This window comes from Prionailurus viverrinus, chromosome E2, assembly GCF_022837055.1.
Source record: "Prionailurus viverrinus isolate Anna chromosome E2, UM_Priviv_1.0, whole genome shotgun sequence".
Lineage (NCBI taxonomy): Eukaryota > Metazoa > Chordata > Mammalia > Carnivora > Felidae > Prionailurus > Prionailurus viverrinus.
Window position 1 is genome coordinate 55,520,967 of NC_062575.1, and position 14,103 is coordinate 55,535,069.

Genomic DNA, 14,103 nt, shown 5'->3' on the forward strand with positions numbered 1-14,103 from the left:
GGTGAGGTTTCGGGTGGGGTGTGGGTCCTGTGGCAGGAAGAGGAGGGAGGGCCCTTGGGGTGGCTTCTGCTTCCTCTAGGAAGACGGAGGCCAGCTCATCTCAAGGGGCACCTGGGTGGGTGGGGTTGAGGAGGTGAGGGAGGAGAAGGCACCCAGGTGAAGTTGGCACTCAGCAATTTAAAGAGGCATCTTTTGAGCAGTTGGACGATTTTGTTTTGTTTTTCTCCAGCAAAGAGCAGGAACATGCAGGGCTGGGTGATGGTGGGAGGGGTGCTGAGGACACTAGTGGTGGAAAGGACTGTGGGGTATAGGAAAGGCAGACGGAAGGGGCTTCGGCGGGAGGCTGCATGAGGGGGTCAGGGGTGCCCTGAGGTGGAAGAACAGGTATGGCAGAGACACCCACAGCTCTGGAAGCCTGGGAGGCTGTGGTCAGGGAGTAGGATGTGGGTTTTGTGGCTTCTGAGGTGGAGCCCTTCTGGATGGAGATAGGGGCCAGGGTGCTACCGTGGGAATGGGTGATGGGGGAGGTGGTCTCAGACCCTGTGGAGGCTGGGGGACTGCAAAACCAGGGGGTCCTCTTGCTTCAAGGCTCCTGAGTCCCTGTGTCGGGGAATGCCTGTCTCTGTCTGCACCTATAATGAACATCAGGCAGGTTGCCAAGGACCTCATAAACATGATCATGTTTAATCCTCCCAGCAGCTTCATGAGGTTTAGAGACTCTTATTAGCACCATGTTACAGGTGAGGAAACGGGGTCTCAGACAAAAGTCGCTTGTGCAAGGGGCAGAGCCAGGATTGGCACCTGAGGCATCCAGCTGTTAAAGCCCATGCCATTCTGTCTTCAAATCTGTTTGCATGCCATTGAGGGCAGGGAACCTTCTGCTGGATCCCCATCCCCCTGGCACAGTCCGGCACGCGATGGATGCTTGTGGGATGAGGAAATGGACCCTCACTCTGCCCTGTTGGGCCCTGACCAGCTCCTGGCTGGCAATTTTTCTAGTACCTCCATGTGCCACGTCTCCCTTAATCCCCCCGCTGGCCCACACACAATCGCTCCCATTCTACAGATGGGGAAAACCCAGAGAAATTAGGTTAGTTGCCCAACATTGCATGGTGAGCAAGTGGTGTAGGTGGGATTCAAACCTCAGCCCGTCCGACTTGATGCCCCTCTGATGCTGATCTCACGTGTCTCTTTGATTACCCAAACTTTCTGGGTAATCTCTCAGATGGCTCTGAGTCAGCACCTGTATCTGCTACGTGCCAGGCAGCCTCTGTTTGCACACCTGGGCGCCCCTGATGCCAGGTCAACAGCCAGAGAACATTTCTGCCCCACCTCCTCCCGTCTTTATTATCTCTCATTTATTGCAGTTTAAAAAGTGGGAGAAGGTGGGTCCACTCCCACCCTCCCCCTGAGTCTTCTCCTTGTTAGTAAACGACACCGACACCATCCTTTTCCCTGTTGCTTGGGTCAAAAGCTGGGAGTGGTCCTTGCTCCCTCCCTCACACCCACCTCCCACTTTGGCAATTCCTGTCATCTTGGCACCAAAATAGCCATGGAATCCACCCACTGCCCTCTTCTCTCACCAAGCCGTGTTTATTTCTCACCTGGACAGGTGCAATAGCATCCTAACTAGTCTCACTGCTTCCACGTTTGACCCCTATTCCTACCCCCCTACCAATACCACGTCCATTCTCCACTCAGCAGCCAATGCGTTCTTAAATTTTTAAACAGTATCATGTTAAAACCTGCTTCAAACCCATTTATGATTCCCCGCTGCAAATAGAATAAAACCCAAATGCCTCCAAGGCATTCTGTCTGGCTTATGTCCATCCCTCCAACCTCATCACTCCATCATGCTCTGTGCCTCAGCTCCCCTGCACTTCTTTGATTTTCCCAGTGTGGTAGTTGAGGGTCTTTGTCCCACTTTAGGTCTTTGTCTTTGCTGATCCCTTTGCCTGGGATACCCTTCCTGCCACTGTGATCACCTTGTCTGGAGCAGACATTCTCTTCTTGTTAGTTTCCTTCCTATGCCTTATTTCAATCTAAAATTGCTTTATGTGTTTGCTTCCTTGTTTATTGTCTCTCTTTTTTTCCCCCCTCTACGGCATTTATCACCATCAGATGTCCCTCATGTTTTATTTACTTTCATTCTTATGGATTCTGTCTCCCATAACTTGAGTGTCATCTCTGACAGGGCAGGGGTTTTTGCCTTCCTTATCTGGTTCTGTGCCCTGGTGCATAGTAGGCACACAGTAAACATTTGTGGAATGAAGTAAAATCTCTGTCACTTGAACTGAGGCTTCATGAGGGCCGAGACCTCGTCTAGCAGGTTCATTGCTGAAACCCCTGAGCCTAGTCTGGTACCTGGCATGAAGTGGGGCTCTGTATAAACAGGCTGAAGGAGTAAGTTTATCTCAAAGTCGTCTTCTCTCTAGAATCTCTGCTTCTCTCTAAAAATCTACTTCCCTCCAGGATCTCTGCTTCTCTCCAGAAATCTGTTTCCCTCCAGAATCTCTTTACCCAATGCTTCTACCTCTTCAGACCTGGCACGAATCTCCAATTATCCAGCCTTGGGAGAGCAAAACATAGGAGAAGACAGGGAAAGCCCATCTTTCTGAGACTGGGCTTTAAAGCCCTCCAGGGAAGAAAGATTCCAAGGGACTCTGGAGGATGCGGTTTCCGCCCCATCAACCTTGATCCTTTCACAGATCCACTGCAATCCTCAACAAGAATGAAGGATCCCTTGTGCTTACGTAGGGGCTGCATTTACCAAGGCCAAAACCATAGCAAAACCTCCCTCCATGATGACTGGGGCTTCCTGCCTCAGCAACATCCCTGCTCTGCCCTCCATGCTTACTACGGTTTCCTCCCTCAGCAAAAGACTGCCCCGTGTTTACTATGGCCTTCTGCCTACGTTGGCAAACATCTTTATTTCTGTTCAGTCTGTTTGGGAAGGACTCCTCTTGTATTGGGGTTCATGCAGGAGCTCTTATGCTTACAAACACACCCTAGGGTTTAGTGGGCTTTCCAACCCATGGTGAGTGCTCACTAAATAGCCCTCCCATCCATTCCCACCATCCCACCCCTTTGCCTCTGCTCTGTTTGGCTTCCCCTGGCAGTCCCCCTGGGCTAGCTCCTCCCCCACCATCTTGGCCTGCTAGCAGCCATTCCAAACAGGTTCAAGGTCCTTCCTTGCCTGCAGGCCTCTATCTGCCATTCTTTCAGCCCCATCTCCCTCCCACCCCATTCTCGTGCTCATTCTTACCCTCGGTGTTTTAACACTGCCTCCTTCAGAAGGCATTTTGTGACACCCCATGCTGAGCTGGGCACCTCACCTCTGGACTCCCTGGTGCCCTGGCTAGCTCCCCTGACCATAGCACGCGTCCCTCCGAGTCCATGTCTGCCTTCCCCACCAAACAGGTGGGGAGACCTGAGGAAACCACTGAGGGCCGGTACTGGGGCTGCCTCAGTGCCCCTGGGAGATATCAGCAAATGTTTGCTGCGTGAATAAAGGCACGACCTTTTTCACTCCTCTGCTCAAAACTCTCTGTGGCTTCTGTCTCAAAACCAAAGCTGAGCCTATACGCTCTGCTCCCTCTCAGCCCTCTCTTCCACCATTACCCTGCCTCAGTCTGTGACTGCTGTGCTGCCACCAACAAGGCTCTTCCCTGCCATCTGCAGAGCTCACTGCCTCACGTTGGATAGGTCTTGGCTCAGATGCCACCTTCTCCTTGAGGCTTTTCTGTCCACCTCACTGTTTTGTGTGGGTCTCAGCCCATCGATAACCCGGGTTCTCATGATTGCAAGATTGCCCTCAAGAGTAACCACCAGGAAACTTAAAAAAAAAAAAAAAAAGGTTTATTACTTATAGGATCTGGAAATCACACAGCATACCACGGGCCATACAGCAAAGTCACGGTGGAGGGTGGGTGCATGGGTGTCTGGGGTTCTGCTTTTATTGGGATCAAGGGGGGGTGCCTAGGATTTCAAGGGTTCACTATTCATGAATTTAAAACATAAGAGTTGGGGGGCGGGGGCAGCGCCTGGGTGGCTCAGTCAGTTAAGCCAGACTTTGGCTTAGGTCATGATCTTCTGGTTCATGAGTTCCCAAGCCCCACATCAGGCTCTCTGCTGTCAGTCTAGAGCCTGCTTCCTATCCTCTGTTCCCTCCTCTCTCTGTCCCTCTCCAACTCGTGCTCAAAAATAAACATAAACATAAACATAAAAAAAAAAAAACCACAGAAGAGTGGGGAATTTAAAGCTTGGGAAGAGGAAAAACAGGCTGCTGGTGATTTATGGAAATCAGCTAAGATCTCTAAAACAAAGGTGCCTAGGGGCGCCTGGGTGGCGCAGTCGGTTAAGCGACTTCAGCCAGGTCACGATCTCGCGGTCCGTGGGTTCGAGCCCCGCGTCGGGCTCTGGGCTGATGGCTCGGAGCCTGGAGCCTGTTTCCGATTCTGTGTCTCCCTCTCTCTCTGCCCCTCCCCCGTTCATGCTCTGTCTCTCTCTGTCCCAAAAATAAATAAAAACGTTGAAAAAAAAATTTAAAAAAAAGAATAAACATTTAAAAGTTACAAAAAAAAAAAAAAAAAAGAAAAGAAAAGAAAAAAGAAAACCCAACTGCCAGGGCTTACAGTACACCTGCTTCAATGTGGACATGTTTTCATCCCCTGATTTATCACCATCTGACATACTATATATTCAACTTATTCTTCTCCTTTCTCTTTTTGGCCTCTCCCATTAGGGAAGGTATTTATGTGTTCACGGCTGTCACAAATGAAGTGCTCAATAAATATTTGCAGAATGAATGAGTGGATGTACACACAGGTCTTGAGGTCAAGGGAGGTTTCCAATGGGGCCCTAATATTTCTGCCAGACTGTGCCTCTCGCCCTTGGCGGCTGGCTCAGACCAGGGGGTCCCGGGTGGGGGTGGGGGTGGGGCAGAGAGAAGAGCTCCCAAGTGGACAGCGGAGACCTGATTTTGCTAGCAATGGCCACCTGATGCACAGACGTGGACACAGTGACCTCTTGTGGCCAAGGCCCAGGACAGCATCTTCCCAGTTCCCGTGCGGGGGCCCTCGGGTCAAATGGGACGTCTGAACAGTGGTTGAATCTGAAGGCAGAACAGTGGTTGAATCTGAAGGCAGATGGGCTATAACAGACACACTATATTTCAAAAGCTTAGTACAAAAAAAAAAAAGCCTGTAAAATAACCTCATAGTTTTAAAAATAGCGACTACGTGTTAAAATGGTAATATTTTGGATATTTAGATCAAATATATTTATTTGGGTCAAGTAAAATATATTACTAAAAGTTCACCCGTTCCCCCTCCTTTAAAAAAAATAAACTGTTAGAAAACTGACAATTACACATTTGACTCACACTATATTTCTATAGGATGGTGCTGAACCACAGGCGAACTCTGGCCATCCTCCCCCCACCCTGGTTCAGAAGGACAAACTCCCCCTAGGTGACCGCACAGCCAATGAGATCGCGCTGTGGATGAAACCGGATGGTGCAGTGTCCGCTACTGTAAATGAGAGTCCCTCAAGTGAAGCGGTTTTACTTATCGTCCAACAGTCAGACATGACACATAGTAGGTCCTACAGAAGCGTTAGGACTCTCCTGAGCATGCCCAGAACCTGGCAGAGTATGAGGCAAGCAGCCCCCTAATTCCTACCGGCTCTGAGACACAGGAGTACTGGCCTCGCCAGCCCCTTCTCCAGGCCCCCAGCCCCTCCTCCCTCAGACCCGAGAGTCCCGGCCCCCAGCCCCTCCTCCCTCAGACCCGAGAGTCCCGGCCCCCAGCCCCTCCTCCCTCAGACCCAGAAGTCCTGCCCCAGCCCCTCCTCCCTCAGACCCTGGAGTCCTGGCCCCACGGGCCCTCCTCCCTCAGACCCAGGGGTCCCGGCCCCCAGCTTCTGCGGGGCCGGCGGCGACCGGTCCCGTCCGTCCCCCTCCCAGCCTCACACCGAAGCCCGGGCGAAGGTCCCTTGGGTTTATTCGCAGCGCTCTTTACAGGTAGCCCCGCATCCCCCGGCGGCGGGGCCCGGCGCAGAGCCGGGGTCGCTGGGAGGCGGGGGTGGCGGCCCCGACGACCCCTCCTCGTCGCGCCCCCCGCGGCCCTTGCCGATGGCCAGGCGGGGCCGGCCGCGCTGCAGCCCGTCCAGGAGGGCGCAGGCCTGGCAGAGCGCGCGGCTGGCCAGCGCCCCGCAGCGGGAGCAGGCGCCGGGGGGCGGGGGCCGCGCGGCCGGGGCCAAGGCCAGGCGCTCGGCCGAGTGCACCAGGTCCAGCGCCGCCGACGGCCGCGCCGCCTCCAGGAGCTTGAGCAGGTGGCGCGCGTGGCCGCGGAAGGCCTCGGGCGCGTAGACGCACTCCTCCGAGAAGTAGTCCAGGCGGCGGAAGTGCGCGTACAGCACCACCTCCTTCTGCGAGGCCAGCTGCAGGGGGCGGCAGCGCGGCAGCGCGCCCCCCTCGCCCCGCGAGCCCAGGCCCCCGCCCCGGGCCAGCCGCCCCGCGTCGCCCCGCAGGAAGTTCATGAGCACGGTCTCCGCCATGTCGTCGGCGTTGTGGCCTGGGGGAGAGAGACGGGGAGCCGGTGAGATGGGGGCGCCGCCGTGGGGCAGCAGGGACCCAGACCGACGGGGAGGGGCCCTGGAGAGCGGCACAGAGTGGGCGACCCGGGCTGGAGACCCCCACCCCACCCCCAGACACTGCAGGATGCCAGGACCAGGAGAGAGATGGGGGGGGGGGGGGCGGTGCGTGGAGAACAGCAGGGAGGGCCGGACAGGGCCATGGAGACCCCTGGGCACCGCGGGACAGCCTGGTGGAGGTGGGCGGTGGGCACAGTGAGAAACGAGAGGGGACACACAGGCCTCCAGGAGGCAACCCGGGGTGCCCTCATTTGCCACCCACGTATCGCCAACCAGGCCCTGTGCCGGCTGCTTTTTCAGGAGGGTAGTAGAAGTGCTTTATGCCACAAATATCTTTTCAGTCTCAGTTGAAGGTGTACGTCACACGGCACCGGAGAAGTCAAAGCGGCCTCTAACGGTCAGCGGAGGTTGTCAAGTAGGCTGCTGTCCCAGTGCCGGGGAATGCGGATCACCGCGTGCGGGAAGGCCAGCGAGAGCTTCAGTATTTACCCAACAGTCACCATAAACGTCACCTAAACGTCTACCTAGTCTGCATCTTGTCGTCTTATGCTTGAGTCTGTCTGGTCCGACAGACACTGGTCTTCTTGGGGCTTCTCCAGTTGGCCACACTTCCCCTCCTCAGGGCCTTCGCACCAGCCACCTCCTCTGCTCAGACCCCAACAACTGGGTCTGCCCTTCACTGGTTACTCAGACGGCCTTCAGGTCAGGCTCACTCAGGAACCACTTCCTAACTCCAGGCTTCCCCCTTCACTGGGTCCTCCTGTTGTAAACTGGCAAAGTCTGTGTGATTTCTCCTTAGCAGCACTTACCGGGTTACAATTATGGACATGATGGGAGGGCAGGGGCAGAGGCTGTCTTGGGCAGCATCAGGACGCAAACATCTCTGTAAGGTCTGCTGTTTGCCAGTCTCTGGTCTAAGTGCCTCACACAGAACTCACTTTATTCCCAACGACCCTGGGACCTCGATATTATTAATAACCCCGTTTTACAGATGAGGTAACCGAGGTTAGGTATTGCTCGAGGCTACAAAGCCTCTGGTACAGAGGAGATGGTCAACAGTCACGTGTTGAAGCAACGGTTGGGAGAGAGTAAGTTCTCAAGTTCTCAGAGAGAAGAGGCCGACAGAGAAGGGGGGTCTAAAGAGTTGCGTTTCAGACTACAGATGGCTTCTGATGGGTGGTGTCACTTCACTCGCCTCCTTTTGTGAAGGGACACAGAGAATGTCATTTTGAAAACTGCAGGGAACACAGCCCCAGCCCCCGGAGAGCACCCCTGCACGCCTCCACCGCCAAAGCGAGGGCAGTGACTCAAGGCTTGCCGCGCCCAGCCCCGGCGCGCACACACTCTGCCCACGCACCCTCAGCGGGCGTGCGCACCCCCTTCTCGTGGAGCTCCCCCACTTCGGGCACCCCCGGCGTCTCCTTCACCCCTTGCTGGGCACGCGCCCAGCCCCCTTGCAGCGCCCGCCCCGCGCCCCTCGGCTGCGGCGCCCGCGCTCACCCGTCACGATGTGCGTGGCTCCCACGAGGCGCGCCCCTTCCTCCAGCGCGCGGCGCCGCAGGACCCCGCAGAAGGTGCAGCAGGCGCGGCTGCGGCCGGAGCCGGCCGTGCTGCGGGCCACGGCGTCCATCGTCCAGCCCCCGAAGAGGTCGGCGTAGGCCACGACGGTGAGCGGGAGGTCCCAGCGCGCCGCCTGGCGCCGCACGGCCGCCAGCGCCGCGTCCCGGTAGCCGCCGATGCCCTCGTCCACGGCCACCAGGCGCAGCGAGACGCCCAGGCGCGGCGCCAGCTCGCGCAGCACGTGCGCCAGCACCGTGGAGTCCTTGCCGCCGGAGGCGCCCACGGCCACCACGGCGCCGGGCGGCAGCAGGCGGCCCGCCAGCACCGTGTGCAGCACCTCGGCCTCGAAGGCGGTGCAGAAGCAGGCGCCGCACAGCGCTTGGCCGGAGCGCGGGCGGCGGAGGGCGGCGCGCGCCGCGTGGCAGGAGGCGCACTGCGGAGCGGGCATCGCGGGTTCCGGGCGGGCGGGGAGGAGTTGGCTGCCCCTGGACAGGGAGAGAGGGGAGGCAGGTTACGTGCGGATTCCGGATGGCGGGGTCGATGCCTCCGGGGAGGCTGCTGGATCACATCTCCAAGGAGACTATCTGGGGTTGCTTTTGTTTTCGAGGTGGGGTGTTTGGGCCTCCAGGGCTGGGCTCAACTCTGCTCTGGTGTCAGAATCTCCCACAAGCTTCTACGGATGTATCAAAACATGGATAAACCCATCCCTGACCCCTTTCCGTCCCCCTCCTCCAACCTCCTCCATCCCCAGCCAAAACCAATCCTCTAGCTACACCATCCTTGGTCCCACATGCCTGTTAAAACCAGTATCCCCTCCCCAAGCTACCATCGCCTCCAGCCTGGCCTAGTGCAGGAGCCTCCCAGCAGGTTATCTGCTTCTAGGATTTGCCACCATATGTGGAATGACCTCATGTGACCTATTGTTTACTGTCTGTGACTTTCTGAGGCAAGGGACCAGTGCCACTCAAGATGTCTAACAGGCACCTCAAAACCCAGATTCCCGATTCTTCTCCCCACGCCTGCTTCTCCTGCAGTAAAGAGCACTTCCATCCTTTCAGCTGCCCAGGCAAGATGCCCTGGGCTCCGGGACGCTGACCTGCTCTCGCCACTCTTCTTCCTCTCCCTGCCGGTGACTCCGAATTACAATGTCAAGTCCTGACCATTTCTCCACATCCTCAGACCTCAAACCCCAAATGCCCAAATGGCATACAGCAAATCCTGTTTGACGGCAGCTTTAACCCAGAAGGCGATGCGTCTCCCCATCTCCATGGCTGCCACCCTCATGTGAGCAATACTGCAGGAGGCTCCTCACCAGAGTCCCTGCCTCCACTCTGCCCACCCTCCTCTCCTCTCCACAGGACAGCCAGCGGACCCTGCCCACTATACATCGTCCCATGCAACCCTTCTCACTTTAGGAAAAGCCAGTGGCTCTGAGGCTCTCTGTGATCTGGGTCCCTTTTTCTCTGACCTCATGTCCCACTGTCCTCAGTCATGCTGGTCTCTACTCTCAAACACTCCATGATGCACCTACTGGAAGGTGTTTGCACCAGCTCTTTCCTCGGCTCAGAGAACTCCTCCCTGTCACGGGGCCAGCAAGTAACGCTTAGGAGCCATCAATGGTGACCATCAGGTGCACCTGTCAGCGCTGAGCAACAGCCCTTTGAAACTTTTTTCTCCTTTGACTTTTGACTTGATCCTCTCTCTGCTGCCCTGGTTTCTCTTCTGCTGAATCTCAGTCTCTTTTGGAGAGTCCTCATCATGGTCCTCAGGTCCCACCCAGCCCATTCTCCTTGTAGGGACTCTGAATTGTGATGTCCATCCAGCTGGTCCTCCAAATGCCCCACTGAGGATTCTGGCTAGGCCTTCTCCCAGATCCCAAGTGCCCACACTGGCCAGGCTCCATTCCATGAGGCAGAAACCTGCTCCAGCCCAGCTGTTTCCTGTCTCCTGAGAGCATCACCACCTTCCACCTAGCCCCTGCGCAGGACAGGACATAAAGTCGCCTTGGACTCATCCCTCCTCTTGCCCTAAATCTACAGTCACCCAGTTTTGGAGGTCTGCCTCCTGAAGGAGGAAGACCCTGGCAGGTGTTGAGTCTGTGCAGATTGTCAGAGGCTCATAGGCCATGATATGGAGTTTGAATTTTATTCACAGGGAGATATGAGCCACAGGAGGATTCTGAGCAGGAAAGGGATATGAACTGACGGGTTTTGTTTTTGAGAGAGAGAGAGAGAGAGAGAGAGAGAGAGAGAGAGAGAGAGAGAGAAGGGCAGGGACAAATGGAGAGGGAGAGAGAATCCCAAGCAGGCACCATGCCCAGCGTGGAGCCCAACACAGGGCTCGACATCACTAATCAACCCTGAGATCAGGACCCAGGCGGAAATCGAAATCAAGAGTCAGATGTTTAACTGACTGAACCAGCCAGGTGCCCCTGATTTATATTTTAAAACGATCCCATTCCATTAACTGCTGTGTGAGGAACATCCTTTAGGGGGCAAGAGCAAAGGCAGGGAGGCCAGTGAGGAGGCTATGGCAATAGCCAGTGACAGATGCAAGTGGCCTGGGTGGGGGTGGTGGCAGTGGAGGTGGGAAGGGTGGGATTCTAGATCTGTTCCGAAGGCGGAGTCCATAGGACTTGCACAAGACTTGGATTGTGGTGGAGGCGGGGCTGATGAGAAAAGGTGAGTGCAAAGTGACTTGGAGGTTTTGGCCAGAGCACCGGGGAGGAAGATGGGGCCATTTTGTCAGGAGGGTCCCCAGGAATTCCATTTGGACACATCAGGTTTGAAATGCCTGTTAAGTGTCTTCCCCTTGAAGACTATGAATCCAGCCTGGGTCAGGCGCCCCCTCTAGGCTCACAGAGCCGCTACGATGCCTCCATCCCAGCCTGACCATGGCTCTACCCGTCATGGTGGCCGACCTGTCTCCTTCGGGGTACTAATGTCAGGGACTGGGTCTGCCTCGTCCACCAGCCTCACATTGGGCTTGGAACAGTGTCGGCGCTCGCTAAAGAACTGTAGAATGAGGTAATAATAGATGCCCCCAGAAGAGACGCGGACCCCAGGGATGCCTCCGGATTACAGCCTTGTCAGGATGATAGTGTGTGAACCCTTTATCAGAACAGAAGCTCGAGGACACACTAGGGGCCTCTTTGATGTGCCTAATGGCATGGGGGTTGGGGAGGGAGATCGTGGAATCCCCACCTGGTGGAAGGGGTGGACGGGCAAGAGACAGGATGGACCACAATGCCCCCAGTGGGGATCCTGGCCAGAAGGCCTCTGGGACACAGGCGTTAGGGAATCACAGGGGCTAGTGTCACCACTCCCCGAGGCTCTCGACCTCACATGGCACCGCAATAACGAGCGGGGGCCCATGGGCCCACACGCTCCAGGAGCAACTACTCACCTGGACAGAACGCGGTACTAGGACGTCCCAACAGCCCCACACGCGGAAGTCTGGCACGGAAGTGGCTCCGGAGACTACAACTCCCACAAGGCTTTGGGGCTGTCTTGCCTACTGCTCCTAGAACCCCATGCGGCAACTCCAAAGTTCCTGCGGCTACTAGGCCTCCCAGTCCTACAACTCCCAGCAACCCTTGCGGCCCCTTCTACCGATTGCCAAAGTGTACTTCCCGATTTCCTTTATGCGCCTGCGCCTGGTCTTAGGACGCGGCAGAGCTGAGAGAGAGAGAGAGAAAGAGAGAGAGAGAGAGGGTTTCTATGACGGTGAGAGAAAGAGAGAGAATTTCTGTCGCAGTGCGTTGTCACCGTCACCGTGCCGGACACTTAAAAGGCGAAGTAGCTGTATTCGGATTATCTGTTTTCGTGGGATTATTACAGGCTTTTAAAGACACTGTGGAGCATTGATTTCTACCCTTTGAGGGTGGCGTTGCAGCTGGGAATTGAGGATGGGAGTTCTGCGGCGGCTCAAGAGTGCGAAAGGTGGAAGTGACGCATGCGCAGGGCAGAAGTCCGAGGGTGGGGCTCGGAGTGGATCCATGCGTGCACGTGCGGGTGGTATTGGTGCGCATGAGCGTGTCGGATAGGGAGAGGTAGCAGTATGTGTGAGCTGAGGTCTCTGCGCGTGCCTCAGCTGTTAGTGGTTGGGGGTGGGGGGTGGTTAGTGGACGTGTGCCTGGCTCTGGGTAGTGAGTGAGATTGAGGTCCCGGCCAGCGAACCGGGTAGTACACACTTCCCTTCACCAGGAGGTGGAGCTCCGGGATGGCAAGCCGGTGAGAGAGGGCTTGACCCCGACTTCTGAGACTGAGGGATCCAAAGGCCCAGACCCCTGAGACTCAGTAGTCTTTAGGCTCAGGGTCCTGGAGCCTCAGAGGTCCAGTAACCCAGGGGCCTGGAGACCCAGACCCTCTCGATTATTACTGAGAAATCCCACTCTAAAAAATACACCAAACAAAAGTGCATATTCACATCAAAGCCATGTTTGTATGAGCACTCTTCCTAATTGTTCCAGACTAGAAACAACCCAAATATCCTATTGTATAGCGTATGGCATATGCACACAATGAAACTCTTTCCACAGTGAGAATGAATGGATAGCTGTTGTGTGGGTAACTCTCACAATAAAATATTAAGCACAAGAAGCCAGACACTAAGATCCCAACTACATCGAAGTCAAAAACAGAGAAAACTAATCAATGATGATAGAAGTTACTTATAGTGGTTACTTTTTTAGAGGGGAGTAACTGAGAATGAGTGCTGGTAGGGTTTCTTGATCTAGGTGGTTATTCCAGGAATGTCATCATCGTACGAAAATTGATCAAGCTTATCTTTATAAACGGAACTGTTTTCTCCGTGTATGTTTTGCTTCAATGTCTTTTGCTTTAAGAACAATATAAGGGGATGTTTCACTCAAATATATGCTATTTCATTTTAAAATTCAGATGACGTGTAAAAATTATAAGAAAAATTTCATTTACCGAAACGGTCTCAAGAAGAAACAAAACCCCCAAATAGCCATGTGTCCATAAAGGAATTGATTCAGTAGGAAACATCTTTGTCCAGGGGATAAAAATTCACTGGCAAGTTCTGAATGGCAGAAATCATACCGATTTTCTATGAAGCTTTCCAAGTATGAAAGATACATCAGCCAGTATGACTTTTGGAGGTCTTTTGCTTTCTTCAGACTTCATTGAGTCCTGCAGAGTAGGACCAAGAACCTCTTCATCTCTGGCGACTGGGGGTCTGAAGTTGCAATAATGCATACAATTACTATCCTTTTCCTATCCACTGGCTTCCTCCTGTGTGTGTGTGTGGGTTTTTTTTAACCACTTTTCCCATACTGAGACCGTGGTGACCAGACTGTCCCAAGACAGTGCCTGGCATTTATGGTTCAAGAGATGTTTCTGCTGCTGGTAGTGCTGCTATAATCCATGCTGTAGGAAGGTGAGTGGGCCAGGAGCCAGAAGAGTCTAGGGTGGGAAATGAGGGTGGAATCTGGGTCTCTCTAACGGCTTTGGTGCAGGGTCCAAATATGACATTGAAGTGCAGAAATTGGGGACACGGGTCTCCATCCCCCCCAGTTACCTGGGTCAGGATGCCTGACTAACTCCACACGCCTCCTTTTCTCTCTCACCCCCATGAATCAATGGGTCCTGTAAGCTTTATCTCCAGAAAATGTCCCAAATTGCTCCCTTCCTCATCCCCTCTTTGTCCTGCCTCCTCCCCTTCACCCATATGGCCTTGACCATTGCTCCTTCCTCCTGCCCAGCCTCTTGGTCTCTGGTGTCTCCCGTCAAGTCTGTGTCCCACATAGAACAGGCCCAGAAAGGTTTCCCTACCCCCATAGCCTACCCTGCCCCTTCCCCGCTCAGAGCCCTCTGGTGGCTCCCCTGCACCTCAGGGTGACTTCCTCAGCTTATCAGGTGCAGA

General features: G+C 54.9%; 1 protein-coding gene and 1 long non-coding RNA gene across 2 annotated transcripts; one reads left to right on the top strand and one right to left on the bottom strand.

Moving 5' to 3' along the window:
* Positions 1-5,845: 5,845 nt before the first annotated feature.
* On the bottom strand, positions 5,846-11,752 carry CTU1 (cytosolic thiouridylase subunit 1). The gene is made up of 3 exons (XM_047834180.1): positions 11,620-11,752; positions 8,155-8,699; positions 5,846-6,575 (listed from the first exon to the last, which is right to left on the bottom strand). The coding sequence occupies exons 2-3, from the start codon at positions 8,660-8,662 to the stop codon at positions 6,001-6,003; spliced, it is 1,083 nt and encodes a 360-aa protein (XP_047690136.1). The 5' UTR covers positions 8,663-8,699; positions 11,620-11,752; the 3' UTR covers positions 5,846-6,000.
* On the top strand, positions 6,461-7,177 carry LOC125152379 (uncharacterized). The gene is made up of 2 exons (XR_007147166.1): positions 6,461-6,599; positions 6,996-7,177. It is a non-coding gene; the product is annotated as an uncharacterized LOC125152379 (long non-coding RNA).
* Positions 11,753-14,103: the final 2,351 nt, after the last annotated feature.